Source organism: Xenopus laevis, chromosome 6L (genome assembly GCF_017654675.1).
Source record: "Xenopus laevis strain J_2021 chromosome 6L, Xenopus_laevis_v10.1, whole genome shotgun sequence".
In the NCBI taxonomy this organism is placed as follows: Eukaryota; Metazoa; Chordata; class Amphibia; order Anura; family Pipidae; genus Xenopus; species Xenopus laevis.
In genome coordinates this window covers 4055115-4071746 of record NC_054381.1, presented here as the reverse complement: position 1 = coordinate 4071746, position 16632 = coordinate 4055115, and the positions used below count along the sequence as shown (strand labels likewise).

The 16632-nt window shown below is 42.3% G+C and overlaps 2 protein-coding genes across 2 annotated transcripts in view; one reads left to right on the top strand and one right to left on the bottom strand.

Annotated features, from left to right (window-relative positions):
- LOC121394823 (protein Pat-like) overlaps positions 1-16632 on the bottom strand; it is a 63373-nt gene that overhangs the window by 17287 nt on the left and 29454 nt on the right. The window lies entirely within an intron of this gene.
- LOC121394779 (gastrula zinc finger protein XlCGF57.1-like) lies at positions 4818-14989 on the top strand. The gene is made up of 5 exons (XM_041566776.1): positions 4818-4908; positions 5942-5998; positions 10247-10360; positions 11998-12102; positions 13917-14989. Exons 1-5 carry the CDS (start codon positions 4818-4820, stop codon positions 14987-14989), a joined length of 1440 nt encoding a protein of 479 aa, XP_041422710.1.

The following is a 16632-nucleotide window of genomic DNA, read 5'->3' as shown; positions in this document are numbered from 1 at the left end:
AAAGGATGGAGGTCTAAGCTCAGTAGGGCTTACAGTCTAAATGGGAGGGTAACTTACAGACACACATCAGAGGGATATTGAGTAAAATGGGATTCTACAGAGATTGTCTCCTATGCAACCTGTGCCTTCACCTTTAAGTTAACTTTTAGTATAATATAGAATGGCCAGTTCTAAACAACGTTCAATTGGTCTTATTTTTTATAGTTTTTTTAATTATTTGCCTTCTTCTTCTTCTTCTGACTTTCCAGCTTTCAAATGGGGATCATTGACCCCCATCTAAAACAAATGCTCTCTAAAGCTAAGCATTTATTTTTTCTACTTTTCATTACGTATCTTTATATTCAGGCCTCTCCTATTCATATTCCAGTCTCTTATTTAAGGGGGACCCATCACCCAAAAAAATTATTCAGAATCCTATTTTATCACATTAGTCAAGCAAAATGAACTTTAATGACACTATATAAATTATTTCAATCTTGTTTCCTTCAGTCTGGGAATTCATCATTATAACAAGCAGGCAGGAGCCATTTTGTGGACACTGTTATTAAGTCTTGTATCATCTCAGAATCTTGTTTGTGCACCAGAATGGGGGACCTGATGTCCATCCCCATGTCCTGGTTACACAATTAAATGGTGAAGAGATTGGGGGGAATGTGGGGAGAGCAGTGACATGTAGGAAGTGCTGAATGGAAAGAGTAATTGCCTAAGGCATAGAGGAGGGGCAGACAATATTTGATTGACAGCTGAGATGTTTAAATGAGCTTACAACAGCTATGAATGCGTTAATAAAAAATAGAAATTGGATTTCATGTTTAATTTGAAAAGGACTTTTATTATACAGATTTTTGTGTCTGGGTGACAGGTCCACTTTAAATCAATGCATGGTTGCTAGAGTAGTTTGGACCCTAGCAACCAGATTGCTGAAATTGCAAGCTGGAGAGCTGCTGAATAAAAAGTTAAATAAAAAAAAAGACAACCAATTGCAAATTGTCTCCAATATGACTCTCAACATCATATTAACAGTTATCTCAAAGGTGAACAACCCCTTTAAGATTAAAACTAGGGATGCACCGAATCCACTATTTTGGATTTGGTCGAACCCCCGAAACCTTCGCTAAAGACTCGGACGTATACCGAACCAAATCCTAATTTGCATATGCAAATTAGGGGTTGGAAGGGGAAAACATTTTTTACTTCCTTGTTTTGTGACAAAAAGTCATGCGATTTCCCTCCTCGCCCCTAATTTGCATATGCAAATCAGGATTCGGTTCAGCCAGGCAGAAGGATTCGGCCGAATCCTGCTGAAAAAGGCCGAATTCCGAACCGAATCCTGGATTCGGTGCATCCCTAATTAAAACGGTGGCCCCTGTTACGCCACAGCAGCTTGTTTATATAAACCAGGGATCCGAAAACTTTTTTTTTTTTTTGATTGGCTAATGTTAGCCCCTATGGGGATTGGCAGCCTACAGGAGGCTCTGTTTGGTAATACACTTTTTCATGCAACTAAAGCTTGTCAGGATTTCAAAAATAATCACCTGCTTTAAGGCCTCTGGGAGCAACATTGAAGAGGTGGGAGAGCAACATGTTGCTAACGAGCTGCTGTCTTTTTGAAGCAAACATCCCAATTTTATAATTCAATTTAATTACCTTAAAAAATTTTGTATTTAGGTGTTACTGTTCCTTTAATCACCATTGTATCCAGACGAAGACCAGCAAATCTGCCTCCTCAGCCTACAAGAGAACAAGCAGAATACAAAGCAGATTGGCTCAGAGTTGTCCTCTCTGCGCTACTAAATCTTGTTTTGTGCATCATGGAAAAGAAATACTTTATTTTGTACAGCAGAATCATTGTGTTCTTTGGTTTGTTGATTTGCCATTACAGTTTGTAAAGATATCTCTGTTTTATGATTAAATGCGACCACTAAGGGCAATTGATTTTCATTAAATGAGCAACTTCTCTGTAATATACTCCCAGCTTGGAGGGCCCAGCCTGAAGGTCAGTTAGGGGGAAATTTGGGGTGAGTGCTTATTTGTACCCTGGGTACCCCTGGAACTATAGCAGGGTGACACCCCAATGTTTCTATATATCTGTAACCTTGTTATGAGCTAAGGGGGCCCAGTCTGAAGGTCAGTTAGGGGGAGATTTGGGTGAGTGTTTATTTGTACCCTGGGTACCCCTGGAACTATAGCAGGGTGACACCCCAATGTTTCTATATATCTGTAACCTTGTTATGAGCTAAGGGGGCCCAGTCTGAAGGTCAGTTAGGGGGAGATTTGGGGTGAGTGCTTATTTGTACCCTGGGTACCCCTGGAACTATAGCAGGGTGACACCCCAATGTTTCTATATATCTGTAACCTTGTTATGAGCTAAGGGGGCCCAGTCTGAAGGTCAGTTAGGGTCAGATTTGGGGTGAGTGCTTATTTGTACCCTGGGTACCCCTGGAACTATAGCAAGGTGACATCCCAATGTTTCTATATATCTGTAACCTTGTTATGAGCTAAGGGGGCCCAGTATGAAGGTCAGTTAGGGGGAGATTTGGGGTGAGTGTTTATTTGTACCCTGGGTACCCCTAGAACTATAGCAGGGTGACACCCCAATGTTTCTATATATCTGTAACCTTGTTATGAGCTAAGAGGGCCCAGTCTGAAGGTCAGTTAGGGGAGATTTGGGGTGAGTGCTTATTTGTGCCCTGGGTACCCCCTACTAAAGTGATGTCTCCGTAAAAAGGAATAAGAATTTAGAGTGGGAGCTGCTGAATCACCCCTGGGTGTATTGTCCAATAGGCAAAGGTGTTTTAACCTCATGCTGTAAGAACTGATAAGAATGGTGAACATCTGCTGTGTAATAATACTCTATAAATAAAGATTACATGAGACATATTGCATAACTGTAAATCAGGACTAGAAGGGTTTTTGAGGAAAGTTTCAATAAATCATCCAAAACACTACTTTTTTTCAGCACGTGCCTTCTATATTTAAAAGGGTATAATGCACAGGCCCGTGCAGTTGTACCCCCCTTATTTGAGTAGGAAGCGCAGTCTTGCTGTGAAATACCAATAAATCCAAGCTTTGCTCCGGCCCTGTGTGTAGCACAATACTTGCCTTACAATTCACACTTACTGTGCTCTACCTGTTAAAATATACCCTCTCGGGTGTCGGGTGCTATCAGACTCTCTGCTCAGGGTCACAGCAAATCCAAGGAAACTGTAGCCCACTGATCCAGTTTTTAATTGCAAAGGTGATTTATTGGCTCTTAGTAGACAAAGTAAGGCAACGTTTCGGACCACACTGGGCCCTTTATCAAGCCTTGATCAGTGTGCTACAGTTTCCTTGCATTTACTTAAATACAGTAAGACTGCAAATGCAGTGTAGTTTCTCATAGTACCAGCAGAGGGAGTCCCTCTGAACCCTGTTTGTGGGGCCCTCCGACTGGCTTCCTCATTATGATCTGATCGTTGGGTGCTCAATTTCACCTCCCTGCTTTCCTTATAGGAGATAGCCAGGGAGGAGAAATGGAGCACCGCACGATGGTTCTTCACCGTGTCACCTTTTATGAAGAGGAGCGGAAGTGGAGTTTCGGGAAGTTATTTCTTAATAAAGGCTTTGCAATTTTTAAGTTTAATTTGTCTTGGTGGGGTTTTTTTTTCAATCTATACTAACGAATTTGTTAAAAAATTTTTTTGATGTTACTGGTCCTTTAAAGTGGACCTGCCACCCAGACATAAAAATCTGTAGAATAAAAGTCCTTTTCAAATTAAACATGAAATCCAATTTCCATTTTTTATTAAAGGAAAACTATACCCCCAAAATGAACACTTAAGCAACAGATAGTTCATATCATATTAAGTGACATATTAAAGAATCTTACCAAACTGGAATATATATTTAAGTAGATATTGCCCTTTTACATCTCTTGCCTTGAGCCACCATTTCGTGATGGTCTCTGTGCTGTCTCAGAGATCACCTGACCAGAAATACTGCAGCTCTAACTGTAACAGGAAGAGATCACCTGACCAGAAATACTGCAGCTCTAACTGTAACAGGAAGAAGTGTGGAAGCAAAAGACACAACTCTGTCTGTTAATTGGCTCATGTGACCTAACATGTATAGTTTGTTGGTATGCTTGTGAGTACAGTGAATCCTACGATCCCAGGGGGGCGGCCCTTATTTTTTAAAATGGCAATTTTCTATTTATGATTACCCAATGGCACATACTACTAGAAAAGTATATTATTATGAAAATGGTTTATTTACATGAAGCAGGATTTTACATATGAGCTGTTTTATGCAATATCTTTTTATAGAGACCTACATTGTTTGGGGGTATAGTTTTCCTTTAAAGCATTCATAGCTGTTGTAAGCTCATTTAAAAATCTCAGCTGTCAATCAAATATTGTCTGCCCCTCCTCTATGCCTTAGGCAATTACTTTCACTTTCCATTCAGCACTTCCTACATGTCACTGCTCTCCCCACATTGCCCCCAATCTCTTCACCATTTAATTGTGTAACCAGGACATGGGGATGGACATCAGGTCCCCCATTCTGGTGCACAAACAAGATTCTGAGATGATGCAAGGCTTGCCTTAAAGGACCAGTAACATAAAAAAAAAATCGTAAGTATACATCAAAATATAAACACCAAGACAAATAAAACTTTAAAATTGCAAAGCCTTTATTAAGAAATAACTTACCAAAACTCCACTTCCACTCCTGTTCAGAAAAGGAAACAGGGCGACCATCCATTGTGCGGCGCTGGATTTCTCCTCCCTGGCTCTCTCTCATGTTGTACTGACAGCACGTGAAGCGGCTACACCTCGATGGCGTTTCTCATGGCTCTGGTTCTGTCCTTATGCCTGCTCAGAACCTGCAAGAATTTAAAATTCAGGATCTACGAGGAGCAGATGATCGGTACCGTGGTGGCCAGGCTCTCCGAGTATGTGGCTGATGTGCTGCTTGCCGGGGATGAATTTTTTTTTTTATGAATACTAACGAATTTGTAAAAAAAATTTTTTTTGATGTTACTGGTCCTTTAATAACTGTGTCCACAAAATGGCTCCTGCCCAGACCAAAGGTTCATACAATTTATATTGTGTAATTACATTTTATTTTGCTTGACAAACATGATAAAATATGAGTTGGGATATTTTTATTGGGTGACCAGTCCCCTTTAAAGGAAAACTATACCCCCCAAACAATGTAGATCTCTATAAAAAGATATTGCATAAAACAGCTCATACGTAAAATCCTGCTTCATGTAAATAAACCATTTTCATAATAATATACTTTTCTAGTAGTATGTGCCATTGGGTAATCATAAATAGAAAATTGCCATTTTAAAAAATAAGGGCCGCCCCCTGGGATCGTAGGATTCACTGTACTGTATGTTAGGTCACATGAGCCAATTAACAGACAGCGTTGTGTCTTTTGCTTCCACACTTCTTCCTGTTACAGTTAGAGCTGCAGTATTTCTGGTCAGGTGATCTCTTCCTGTTACAGTTAGAGCTGTAGTATTTCTGGTGAGGTGATCTCTTCCTGTTACAGTTAGAGCTGCAGTATTTCTGGTCAGGTGATCTCTTCCTGTTACAGTTAGAGCTGCAGTATTTCTGGTCAGGTGATCTCTTCCTGTTACAGTTAGAGCTGCAGTATTTCTGGTCAGGTGATCTCTGAGGCAGCACACAGACCATCACGAAATGGTGGCTCAAGCCAAGAGATGTAAAAGGGCAATTTTTACTTAAATATATATTCCAGTTTGGTAAGATTCTTTAATATGCCACTTAATATGATATGAACTATCTGTTGCTTAAGTGTTCATTTTGGGGGTATAGTTTTCCTTTAAGGTGCATCATAGAGACTAATGCTGAGACCCTCAAACAACACTTTGGTGGGAAAGAAGTGCAGTCCGTGGTGTAATTATCCCTAACAGACCATGTGTTGTGTCCAGGAGAAGTGCAGGTAGTGTTTGGAGGTGCAACCACAGTGAAAGCTGGCGCTATGGAGGGTGAGTCCTTGTAGGGGTCCCACGTGTGACTCCTGATTTTATTCACGATTAGTTTCACCCTTACAAAATTTGGAGATACTGAAAAAATGAGTTGTCTGCTGCTGATTTGTTGGTGTGTTACACTGCAAGCTTATGTCATCCATTGTATTTAACCTTCACAGTTCCACACAATGGGAGCGCACCCCTCTTTTTACGTTCGCTTTTAGATAGTTCTGCCTAAATAAGGTGCCGCTATCCCCCCAAACACATTTTATTTTATCTGATCCAATTACAGATGTGTTTAGACATGCAGCTGAATGAATGGAACTATTAAATGTTTGATTCAACTCATTATCATTTTCTGCTGTTTTTGTATTCACTAAGCACCCCTTCTTTTCACTTATTTAGATTAAAAAAAAGGCACTGGCCTCCACCTGTACCCCACCCTTCCCTAGTTATACTGCTGTTATTTGGCAAAGTTCCTTGGCCATTGATCTAGTAACATGACTAGGGAAACACAGGAGTGGGTGCAACATTCTAACTGCTCCAACTGTAGATGGGCCAGCTCCGCCCCCCAATAGGGTTGCCACCTTTTACCTGAACAATGGGGGCAGGGCAGCATTGGAGGTGGAGCTAGTGATCTTGAGGTGGGCATGGCACAATGATGTCGTGGAGTTATGATGTCGGGTCTGGGTTATTACATCACTTATATGCAAATGGTTGGATTTCTGTCCACTTTTCACAATGTTTTAAATGGGACAGAAAGTTTTCAAAGGACAAACTGAGACGTCCAGTGGAAACCCAACCTCTAGCGATTTTGCCTGATGAGTAAAACCAATCCTTTACCTACAGGTATGGGATCTGTTATATAGAAATCAGTTATCCAGAAAGCTTTGAAATACAGCAGTGTTCATTTAGAAAAACTTGATTGATTTCCTTATTTCTTTTTCTTTAATAACAAGAAACAAACTGCACTTGATAATAACTGAGCCGCGTCAGGGTGAGTGATCTTGGTATTTAATTGGTTTTCATGTGGCCGGATTATGTTTCTTGTTGAACAAGGCTGAAAACCAAACAGAAATGGATTAGTAATGAATTTAACGGGGTTGTTCCCCTTTAAATTAACTGTTAGTATGATATAGAGAGGGATATTCTGAGACAATTTGCAATTGGTTTTCATTTTTTATTATTTGTGTTTGTTATTTAGCTTTTTAATCAGCAGTTTGCAGTTTCAGCAGTCTGGTTGCTAGGGTCCAGTTTCCCCTAGCAACCATACATTGATTTAAATAAGAGACTGGAATATGAATATAAAGAGGAGGAATAAAAAGTAACATTAACAATATATTTGTAGCCTTACAGAGGGTTTGTTTTTATTGACACTCATCCCCTCATGTGAAAGCTGAAAAGAGTCAGGAAAATAATTGTAAAACTATAAGAGTTGCTTTGATTGGCCAGTCTACACTAAACGTGAACCGCCCCTTTAAGACAACGTGTCACGTGACAAGTATCAGGGCTGAGGAGGCGGAGTTGTATCAGTAGTGCCAAGCTGAGTGTCAGTCTGTGCTGCTCAGTTATCGCCAAACAGGCATAAGACTGATTGTTGCAGTGAAAGCGCGGGAAGTAAACTGTGTGTAGTAGATATAAAAAATGCGGAAGTTACTGCTCCCGGTATTCTGTACGCGCCTATCAGATCAGCGCTCCAGAATCTTAGCGTTAATTCGCTAGCAGAGCAGAAAGCGGAAGTGAAGTCACCGAGACCACGCCTTCTAGACTTCTCTTTAACTCTTTATGTATAGAAAGTATAAGAGGCAGCGCTGCGGACTGGAGATATTTAATTGCGCTGTGTCCCCCGGCTGCTCTTTCTCTTCATTCAGGCAAATGCGGAAGGGAAAGATTAAACTCTGTGCTCCGTCCCGTGTGTGAAATGTGTTCTATTACTATACAGTGTTCCACCCACTGTTATCATGGCTGCGCCCATTTGTCATAGTTATGAGTCGAAGCACTGAGGAACTGACTGGGAATTGTCCCCTGCTGCTCCCTGTAACTCCCTGCAACTCCCTTCTCCTGTGTCCCTGACATTCCCATCCCCTGTACTCACATCTCCAGCCTCATCTACTGGGTAAGTCATTTTCCCTCCTCCTCCTCCTCCTCCTGTACTGTCTGTGGGACTGGGGCTTAATCCTGCTGCAGGGACTGATAGAGAGGGGAGACTGGGGGTTAATCCTGCTGCAGGGACTGATAGAGAGGGGAGACTGGGGGTTAATCCTGCTGCAGGGGACTGATAGAGAGGGGAGACTGGGGGTTAATCCTGCTGCAGGGACTGATAGAGAGGGGAGACTGGGGGTTAATCCTGCTGCAGGGACTGATAGAGAGGGGAGACTGGGGGTTAATCCTGCTGCAGGGACTGATAGAGAGGGGAGACTGGGGCTTAATCCTGCTGCAGGGACTGATAGAGAGGGGAGACTGGGGGTTAATCCTGCTGCAGGGACTGATAGAGAGGGGAGACTGGGGGTTAATCCTGCTGCAGGGACTGATAGAGAGGGGAGACTGGGGGTTAATCCTGCTGCAGGGACTGATAGAGAGGGGAGACTGGGGGTTAATCCTGCTGCAGGGATTGATAGAGAGGGGAGACTGGGGGTTAATCCTGCTGCAGGGACTGATAGAGAGGGGAGACTGGGGCTTAATCCTGCTGCAGGGACTGATAGAGAGGGGAGACTGGGGGTTAATCCTGCTGCAGGGACTGATAGAGAGGGGAGACTGGGGGTTAATCCTGCTGCAGGGACTGATAGAGAGGGGAGACTGGGGGTTAATCCTGCTGCAGGGACTGATAGAGAGGGGAGACTGGGGGTTAATCCTGCTGCAGGGACTGATAGAGAGAGGAGACTGGGGCTTAATCCTGCTGCAGGGACTGATAGAGAGGGGAGACTGGGGACGAAGGGGGGAGACTGGGGTTAATCCTGCCTGCAGGGACTGATAGAGAGGGGAGACTGGGGGTTAATCCTGCTGGCAGGGACTGATAGAGAGGGGAGACTGGGGGTTAATCCTGCTGCAGGGACTGATAGAGAGGGGAGACTGGGGGTTAATCCTGCTGCAGGGACTGATAGAGAGGGGAGACTGCGGGGTTAATTCTGCTGCAGGGACTGATAGAGAAGGGAGACTGGGGGTTAATCCTGCTGCAGGGACTGATAGAGAGGGGAGACTGGGGGTTAATCCTGCTGCAGGGACTGATAGAGAGGGGAGACTGGGGGTTAATCCTGCTGCAGGGACTGATAGAGAGGGGAGACTGGGGGTTAATCCTGCTGCAGGGACTGATAGAGAGGGGAGACTGGGGGTTAATCCTGCTTGCAGGGACTGATAGAGAGGGGAGACTGGGGGTTAATCCTGCTGCAGGGACTGATAGAGAGGGAAGACTGGGGGGTTAATCCTGCTGCAGGGACTGATAGAGAGGGGAGACTGGGGGTTAATCCTGCTGCAGGGACTGATAGAGAGGGGAGACTGGGGGTTAATCCTGCTGCAGGGACTGATAGAGAGGGGAGACTGGGGGTTAATCCTGCTGCAGGGACTGATAGAGAGGGGAGACTGGGGGTTAATCCTGCTGCAGGGACTGATAGAGAGGGAGTGATTACAGGTAGTTCCAAACTGTGGGACACACATTGATCTCAAGCCCTGCTGCTCATATGACTGCCACTTATTGTGTACCACAGTCTTTTCTTACATCGCAATTTACTGACCGTTTATTCTAAAGAACTGTCCATGTTCCCCTGGTTCACACATGAACTTGCTTTTGGGGACCCTTCTGGACCGATCCTACAGTAACCCTGGAGAATGAAGGACCATCTGACAGACTGACATGGATTCACTGTCTGGCCTTGGTGAGTTATAGTTTTGTATTAAAGTTGCATCATCCTGAGAAATGTATTTAGAAAGGCATTAAAAAAAAATGAAGTGTATACGTGTGTATAGCTTTAAGGGTATGTAGTGTGTTATGCTCAGAAACAATCAGAGCAAATGTTTTAATATTCATAACACTTGGTGTTCCAGAAGCTCCTTGTACTTTATCATCTGTGCAAGTGTTTTATTCATAGATGGGGCTGGGAGGTTGTTTTATTAAACTCCAGTTGGCGCAATAATCGTCGTGCTTTGCTATAAGTCTGATCAGAGAACTTTAAATTGGTATGTTCCTCCTGTGTGTGCAGTTGAATTACTTGTATGTACATGACATGATACAGTTTGTGTCTTTATATTGCGCTCTCTGTTCTTTACTGGCAGATTCCCCAGAAGCCGGAAGTGAGATACTCCAGGTAACAATCAAGGAAGAAGCTCCTGACTGTGAAGATCATCAGAATTCAATGGGAACATTGGCTTTTCCACTTACTGATGGGGGTAAGTAGCCGGGGATTCTGTCTGTAACTCTGAGTAGGAATTTATTCATCTGCCTCCTTGGAGATTACTGGAACTGGCAGTTTATGACTAATTCCCCCTCCACTGTTTTTAAACCCAGAAATCTGCTTACTGCTTTTAACATTTTCAGAGACCATTACAGTTCTCTCATTTTGTTCAGGTAAGACCCTGTTCCAATAAGGTACACTACATTTTGTTTTACTGAATCAAATTCAGGAATCTTGCATGTTTTTTGCAGGATTTTTAATTATTGTTCAGCCAATCCAAATCAGAGCCCTTAATAATCTCTGATCTTAAAGGATAAGTAATCCTTTAAAATAAGTGAATGTAAAATTGATGAGAGGGCTATTCTAAGCACTTTTGCAATGTACATTCATTTATTTTTTTTTTTTTTAATTCCAAGATATTAAGGGATACATTTACTGTTAATATTAATGCATTATGTTACAACAGCACCAGCTGCTGGTCATTTTCCCCAAGGAAGAGACTGCTCTGATGTTCTTCTGCTTAGGAAAACAATTTAAAACCTTTCTCACATCTTTCCTAAGCAGAAGAACATCAGCCTTTTTCTTTCTCCTGACAACTTCCTTGACTACTTGGTGGTCAGACTGGTGGGAAACTGACCAGCAGGTGGCGCTGTTGTAACACAATTCATTCATATTAACAGTACGGGGCAGATGTATCAAGGGTCGAATATCAAGGGTTAATTAACCCTCGATATTCGACTGCCGAATGAAAATCCTTTGACTTCGAATATCGAAGTCGAAGGATTTTGCGCAATTTGTTCGATGGAACGATCGAAGGAATAATCGTTCGATGGAACAATTAAATCCTTTGAATCGAACGATTCAAAGGATTTTAATCCATTGATTGAAGGATTATCCTTCGATCAGAAAATGCTTAGGAATCCTATGGGGACCTTCCCCATAGGCTAACATTGGCTATTTTCGGTGGCGAACTAGGGGGTCGAAGAAATTTTTAAAGAGACAGTACTTCGACTATCGAATAGTCGAACGATTTGAAGGTCGAAGTAGCCAAAAAAAACATTCGAAATTCGAACTATTTTTCCTCTATTCCTTCACTCGAACTTAGTGAATGGGCCCTTACATGTATCCCTTAATATCTTGGAATTAAAACAAAATAAATAATGAATGTAAATAACAAAAGTGCTTAGAATAGACCCCTCGTCAGTTTTACATTAATGTATTTTAAAGTTTTACTTATGCTTTAAAGGAGGAGTCTCAAATGGGACATGTTCTCCTTTTCACTTTATGCAACTTTTCCCCCGAAAATGGTTATATTCAAACTGTTCCGGTTCGATATTAGACCAAATGTGAAATAAAAGATGATGGATTTGGCACATCCCTGTATTCTTTGTCAGTGTTGCCTGTATTTCACTTTCCTCCACTCTTCCATCTGGGGGTCTCTCTGTAGATATACAGCTGTAATATCGGTTAGGTTTCTGTGCAAAAAAAATGACTTCATAAAATAGCAGTGTGGCAGCACATCTGTTTTTTTGTCCCACTTTAAAAATGACCCTATAAAGTTTACAAAAAGTGGCCCAAAGATGAATAGATATGGCAGTTGCTATTGGTGACGTACATACTGTGTATTGTCAGGGTCTATAAAGACTGAAGCTACAGTGAAATCAGAGAACGAAGAGTCAGACGCTGAGGATCATGTGACTGCTGTAAAACAAGAACTGGATTCTGTTCTTGTATACCGTGAGTATCTAATGGTGCATTAGACATTTTGTAATAGAGAGCACAGGCTTCTCTGGGAGATGTTAAATGAACAGTAACACCAAATTTTTTTAAAAAAAATAATTAGTACTGTTGTCCTGTGGTGGGTTTGGTTCAGAAACACTACTACAGGGATCCACAACCTTTTGAACCCGGGAGCAACATTCAGAAGAAAAAGGAGTTGGGGAGCAACACTTCCATGAAAAATGTTCTTGGGGTGCCAAATAAGGGCTATGATTGGCCATTTGGTAGCCCCTATGTGGATTGTCAAGCTACATCGAAGCTCTGTTTGGCAGTACACCTGGTTTTTATACAACTAAAACTTGCCTCCAAGCCTGGAATTCAAACATAAGCTCCTGCTCTGAGGACACTGGGAGCAACATTCAAAAGGGTTGGAGAGCAACATGTTACTCACAGGCTACTGGTTGGGAACCACTGCACTACTATATAGCAATGTTTCTGTATATAAGCTAGTTTAGAATGCAGGATTAGGTTCGGGATTCATCTTTTTTCAGCAGGATTCGGCCGAATCCTTCTGCCAGGCCGAACCAAATCCGAATCCTAATTTGCATACGCAAATTAGGGGAGGGAAATCACATGACTTTCTCACAAAACAAGGAAGTAAAAAAAAAATGTTTCCCCCTTCCCAACTCTAATTTGCATATGCAAATTTGGGTTCGGTATTCGGCCAAATCTTTTGCGAAGGATTCGGTGGTTCAGCCTTATCCAAAACAGTGGATTTGGTGCATCCCTAGTTTATATATAAAAAGCTGCTACAGGAGCAGTCTGAAAAATGAGAAAAGGTAAAGGTTACATCGCAGTTAAATACAATGATAGAATCAGGGGCGCTCCACCAATGAGGCGAGTTGAGACTCAGGCGGCAGCGCCCCCCTGGTTACCAGGGGCGGCAAAAATGGCGCTCCTGGTAACCAAGAGCCGAATTTCCGGTTTTCAACCCGGAAATTTGGCTCTTCTAGTGCAGAGAGCGCAATTGCAATCTCTGCACTAGCGTCGTGCAGCACCCCGACCCCCTCCTGCGCAGAAAATGTGAGCGCCGTGAAGACGGCAACGGAAGGCCGCCTCAGGCGGCATAAAGGCACGGATCGTCGCTGGATAGAATACAATAATGCAAGAATCGAATCCATTGTAAAGCTTATCTGCTATGTAGATTCCTGTGTAAGAACTAAACGCATTGTATTATACAGAGCTTATCTGCTCTGCAATCTGTACCTGCTCTCATTTTTTCAGACTGAACGGGAAACCCCACGGCTACACAGCAGCTCGTGTATATAAACTATACAATATCTAGTAGAAGTAGGTCTAAATATGTTGAGTCTTCTGCCTGTGACTAAGAAAAATAACCAGGTCAGGAGACACTTTTCTTAAGAAATGCTACAGTTCAGAGAAGTAAATGCAGTTGATCCATCGCACAACCGTTGGTTAACATAAAATGCACTGGTGCTGCAGGCTGTCCATTGGACTGGCCTGGTCCTGGTACTAATGCACGATTTATACAGAGCCGCATACACTCCTTTAAATGCAGTTGGGTAGCTTAGCCCATGTATTGTTCCACCAAAGTTGTCCTCCATTATCCAATTAGTCCTTAGTGTGCTGTAAGAATCCAGAAAGATGCTTGGGAAGAGTCCCATAATTACTTGAAATCAAAGTTCAAACCATCAATTCCTAATGTTCAAGAAAATATTCAAAAAAAACAATTTGTCCTAATCATGGCACAAGCACAAAAAAAGTGATCAAAATTAATTAACAGGCAATACTTTTGGCTTTTTTTCTTTTAGAGAGTTGCCATAAAGCAGTGACTACCTCTGAGCGTGACTCCAGCACAAGATATGAGGATTATTCGCTAAACTCTGAAACACCGGTTATCTTCTCCAGTAATACTGATCCTCTCTCCCACCTCTGTACCAATACGAATGTTCCCAGTAGCGATGCGGAGGAGAAGCCTTTTTTCTGTACAGAGTGTGGAAAGCGATACAGTACCAAATCTAATTTTCAGAGACATCGGTTGATTCACACTGGGGAGAAACCATTCACGTGCACAGAATGTGGGAAAAGCTATTCTCAGCAGAGCAGCCTCCACATTCACCAGAGAACTCACACAGGAGAGAAACCTTTCACGTGTAGTGAATGTGGAAAATGTTTCTGCCACAACACTCAGCTCCAACGTCACCAGCTTATTCACACAGGGGAAAGACCTTACACATGTACTGAGTGTGGAAAAGCATTCGTCCAGGACACAGAGCTCCACCAACACCAGCTTATCCACACAGGGGAGAAACCTTTCAAATGTCCAGACTGTGGGAAAAGATTCTCTGTCAAGGGCCATCTGCACAGACACCAGAAACTTCACACCGATGAGAAAACTTTCACTTACACTGAATGCCGGGACAGCTTCTTACAAGACAATCCTCATACAGGGCACAAACCGTACAAGTGCAGTGAATGTGGAAAAGGTTTTTGCCGGAAAACTCAGCTCCACCGTCACCAGATTATCCACACTGGGGAGAAACCCTTTAAATGTACAGAATGCGGCAAAAGTTTCAACGTGCAGAGCAACCTCCGCAGCCACCAGCGAATTCACAGCGGGAGGAAAACTTTCTATTGCTCAGAATGTGGGAAGAGATTCTTTCTCAAGGGCAACCTGCAGAAACACATGAAGCTTCACACCGAGGAGAACCCGTTCACTTGTACAGAGTGCGGGGAGAGATTCTTACAAAAGACCACCCTTCGCCATCACCTGAACATTCACACAGGGGAGAAACCTTTCAGCTGCACAGAATGTGTGAGAAGCTTCTTTCATAAGCGCAACCTCGCTCGTCACCTGAAAACACACGAGATAAACGATGTATAGAGAATGTGAGGGGTGTTTCCTTATGCATAGACTCCCCATTATACACACTAATAACAGTGAATACTCCTATTTAACCTACAAGAGAACAAAGCAGCATATTAGACCTAAATCAGCTCTGCAATAGTGGATCAAGTAGAAGCACACAATACTTCATTTTGTACAGCAGAAGGATTTGTTATTTCGGTTTGCAATTTGTGTCTCTTTTCAGTAAAAATATCTGTTCCAGCACACACATACCCCTCAGTGATAAATGCAATGAAACTGAATCCAATCCTCTGTGAACTGGGCTTATCGTTAAATGAGAAACGTCACTTGTAAGGAATACTCCTAGTCTGTGGGGTTGCCCCAGCTTGGAGGACTCAGTGTGAAGTCTATATAAGGTGAGACTTGGAACAATGGCAGGTTAATTGTTCTTATAAACATTATTCCAGAATCAGCAGGGGGCATTTAGTCCGTTATAGACATTAGGTATAGCTGGCCATTATACTGTTATCTTCCCCTTTCAAACTCTGAATGCCTATTGGGGATGGGAGACTGGGTGAGGGCAGGGAGCACAAATGTAATACCTGGTGGGAAAATGGGGGACCTGAACATACAGAGGCTGCTTTCAGACTGAGTCAATTGTTGCTGCCCTGATTCACTAATTTATTCCCTAGAAGACTTTGCTCAGAATTGAAATAAACTAACATTTTACCACCCAGCTTTAGATTACATACATCACTCCATACCAGAATGGATATATAAATTCACAAATTGAGAGGAAGAGTGTGTCTTATGTTTTAACTTTGATATTAAAGGGGCCATCACTCCAAAAGATTATTTATAATCCTATTTTATCACATTTGTCAAGCAAAATGAACTTTAATTACACTGTATAAATTATTTAAATCTTGTTTCCTTCAGTCTGGGAATTCATCATTATAACAAGCAGGCAGGAGCCATTATGTGGGACACTGTTATTAAGACAAGTCTTGTATCATCTCAGAATCTTGTTTGTGCACCAGAATGGGGGACCTGATGTCCATCCCCATGTCCTGGCTACACAATTAAATGGTGAAGAGATTGGGGGGAATGTGGGGAGAGCAGTGACATGTAGGAAGTGCTGAATGGAAAGTGAAAGTAATTGCCTAAGGCATAGAGGAGGGGCAGACAATATTTGATTGACAGCTGAGATGTTTAAATGAGCTTACAACAGCTATGAATGCTTTACTAAAAAATAGAAATTGGATTTCATGTTTAATTTGAAAAGGACTTTTATTATACAGATTTTTGTGTCTGGGTGACAGGTCCACTTTAATAACACCAGCAAAATGGAGATAACACCCATACGTGTTCCCCAAATTGTCCTAAATTGTGATGCTTCAATGGTTCTCCTCCTAATCCACAAAAGTGCCTACAAGAGTCTGCAAACTTCCTCCATTTGTGGAACTGCATTAGGGCTTTTGCCAGTTCTGTGTTCATGTTTCACTCTTTATTTCAGTTTCACTATCAGTAATAGAAGTAATCAAACTGGTATGTGAATAAGCCCTGGGGTGATTCATGTTGCACACGGGGTTATTGTGCTCTGAGGTGGCATCAACTGCTGTAACGTTTAGTAAAAGTGGTACATGCTTTTCACTGTTCAATATTGTTACAGGAATGTG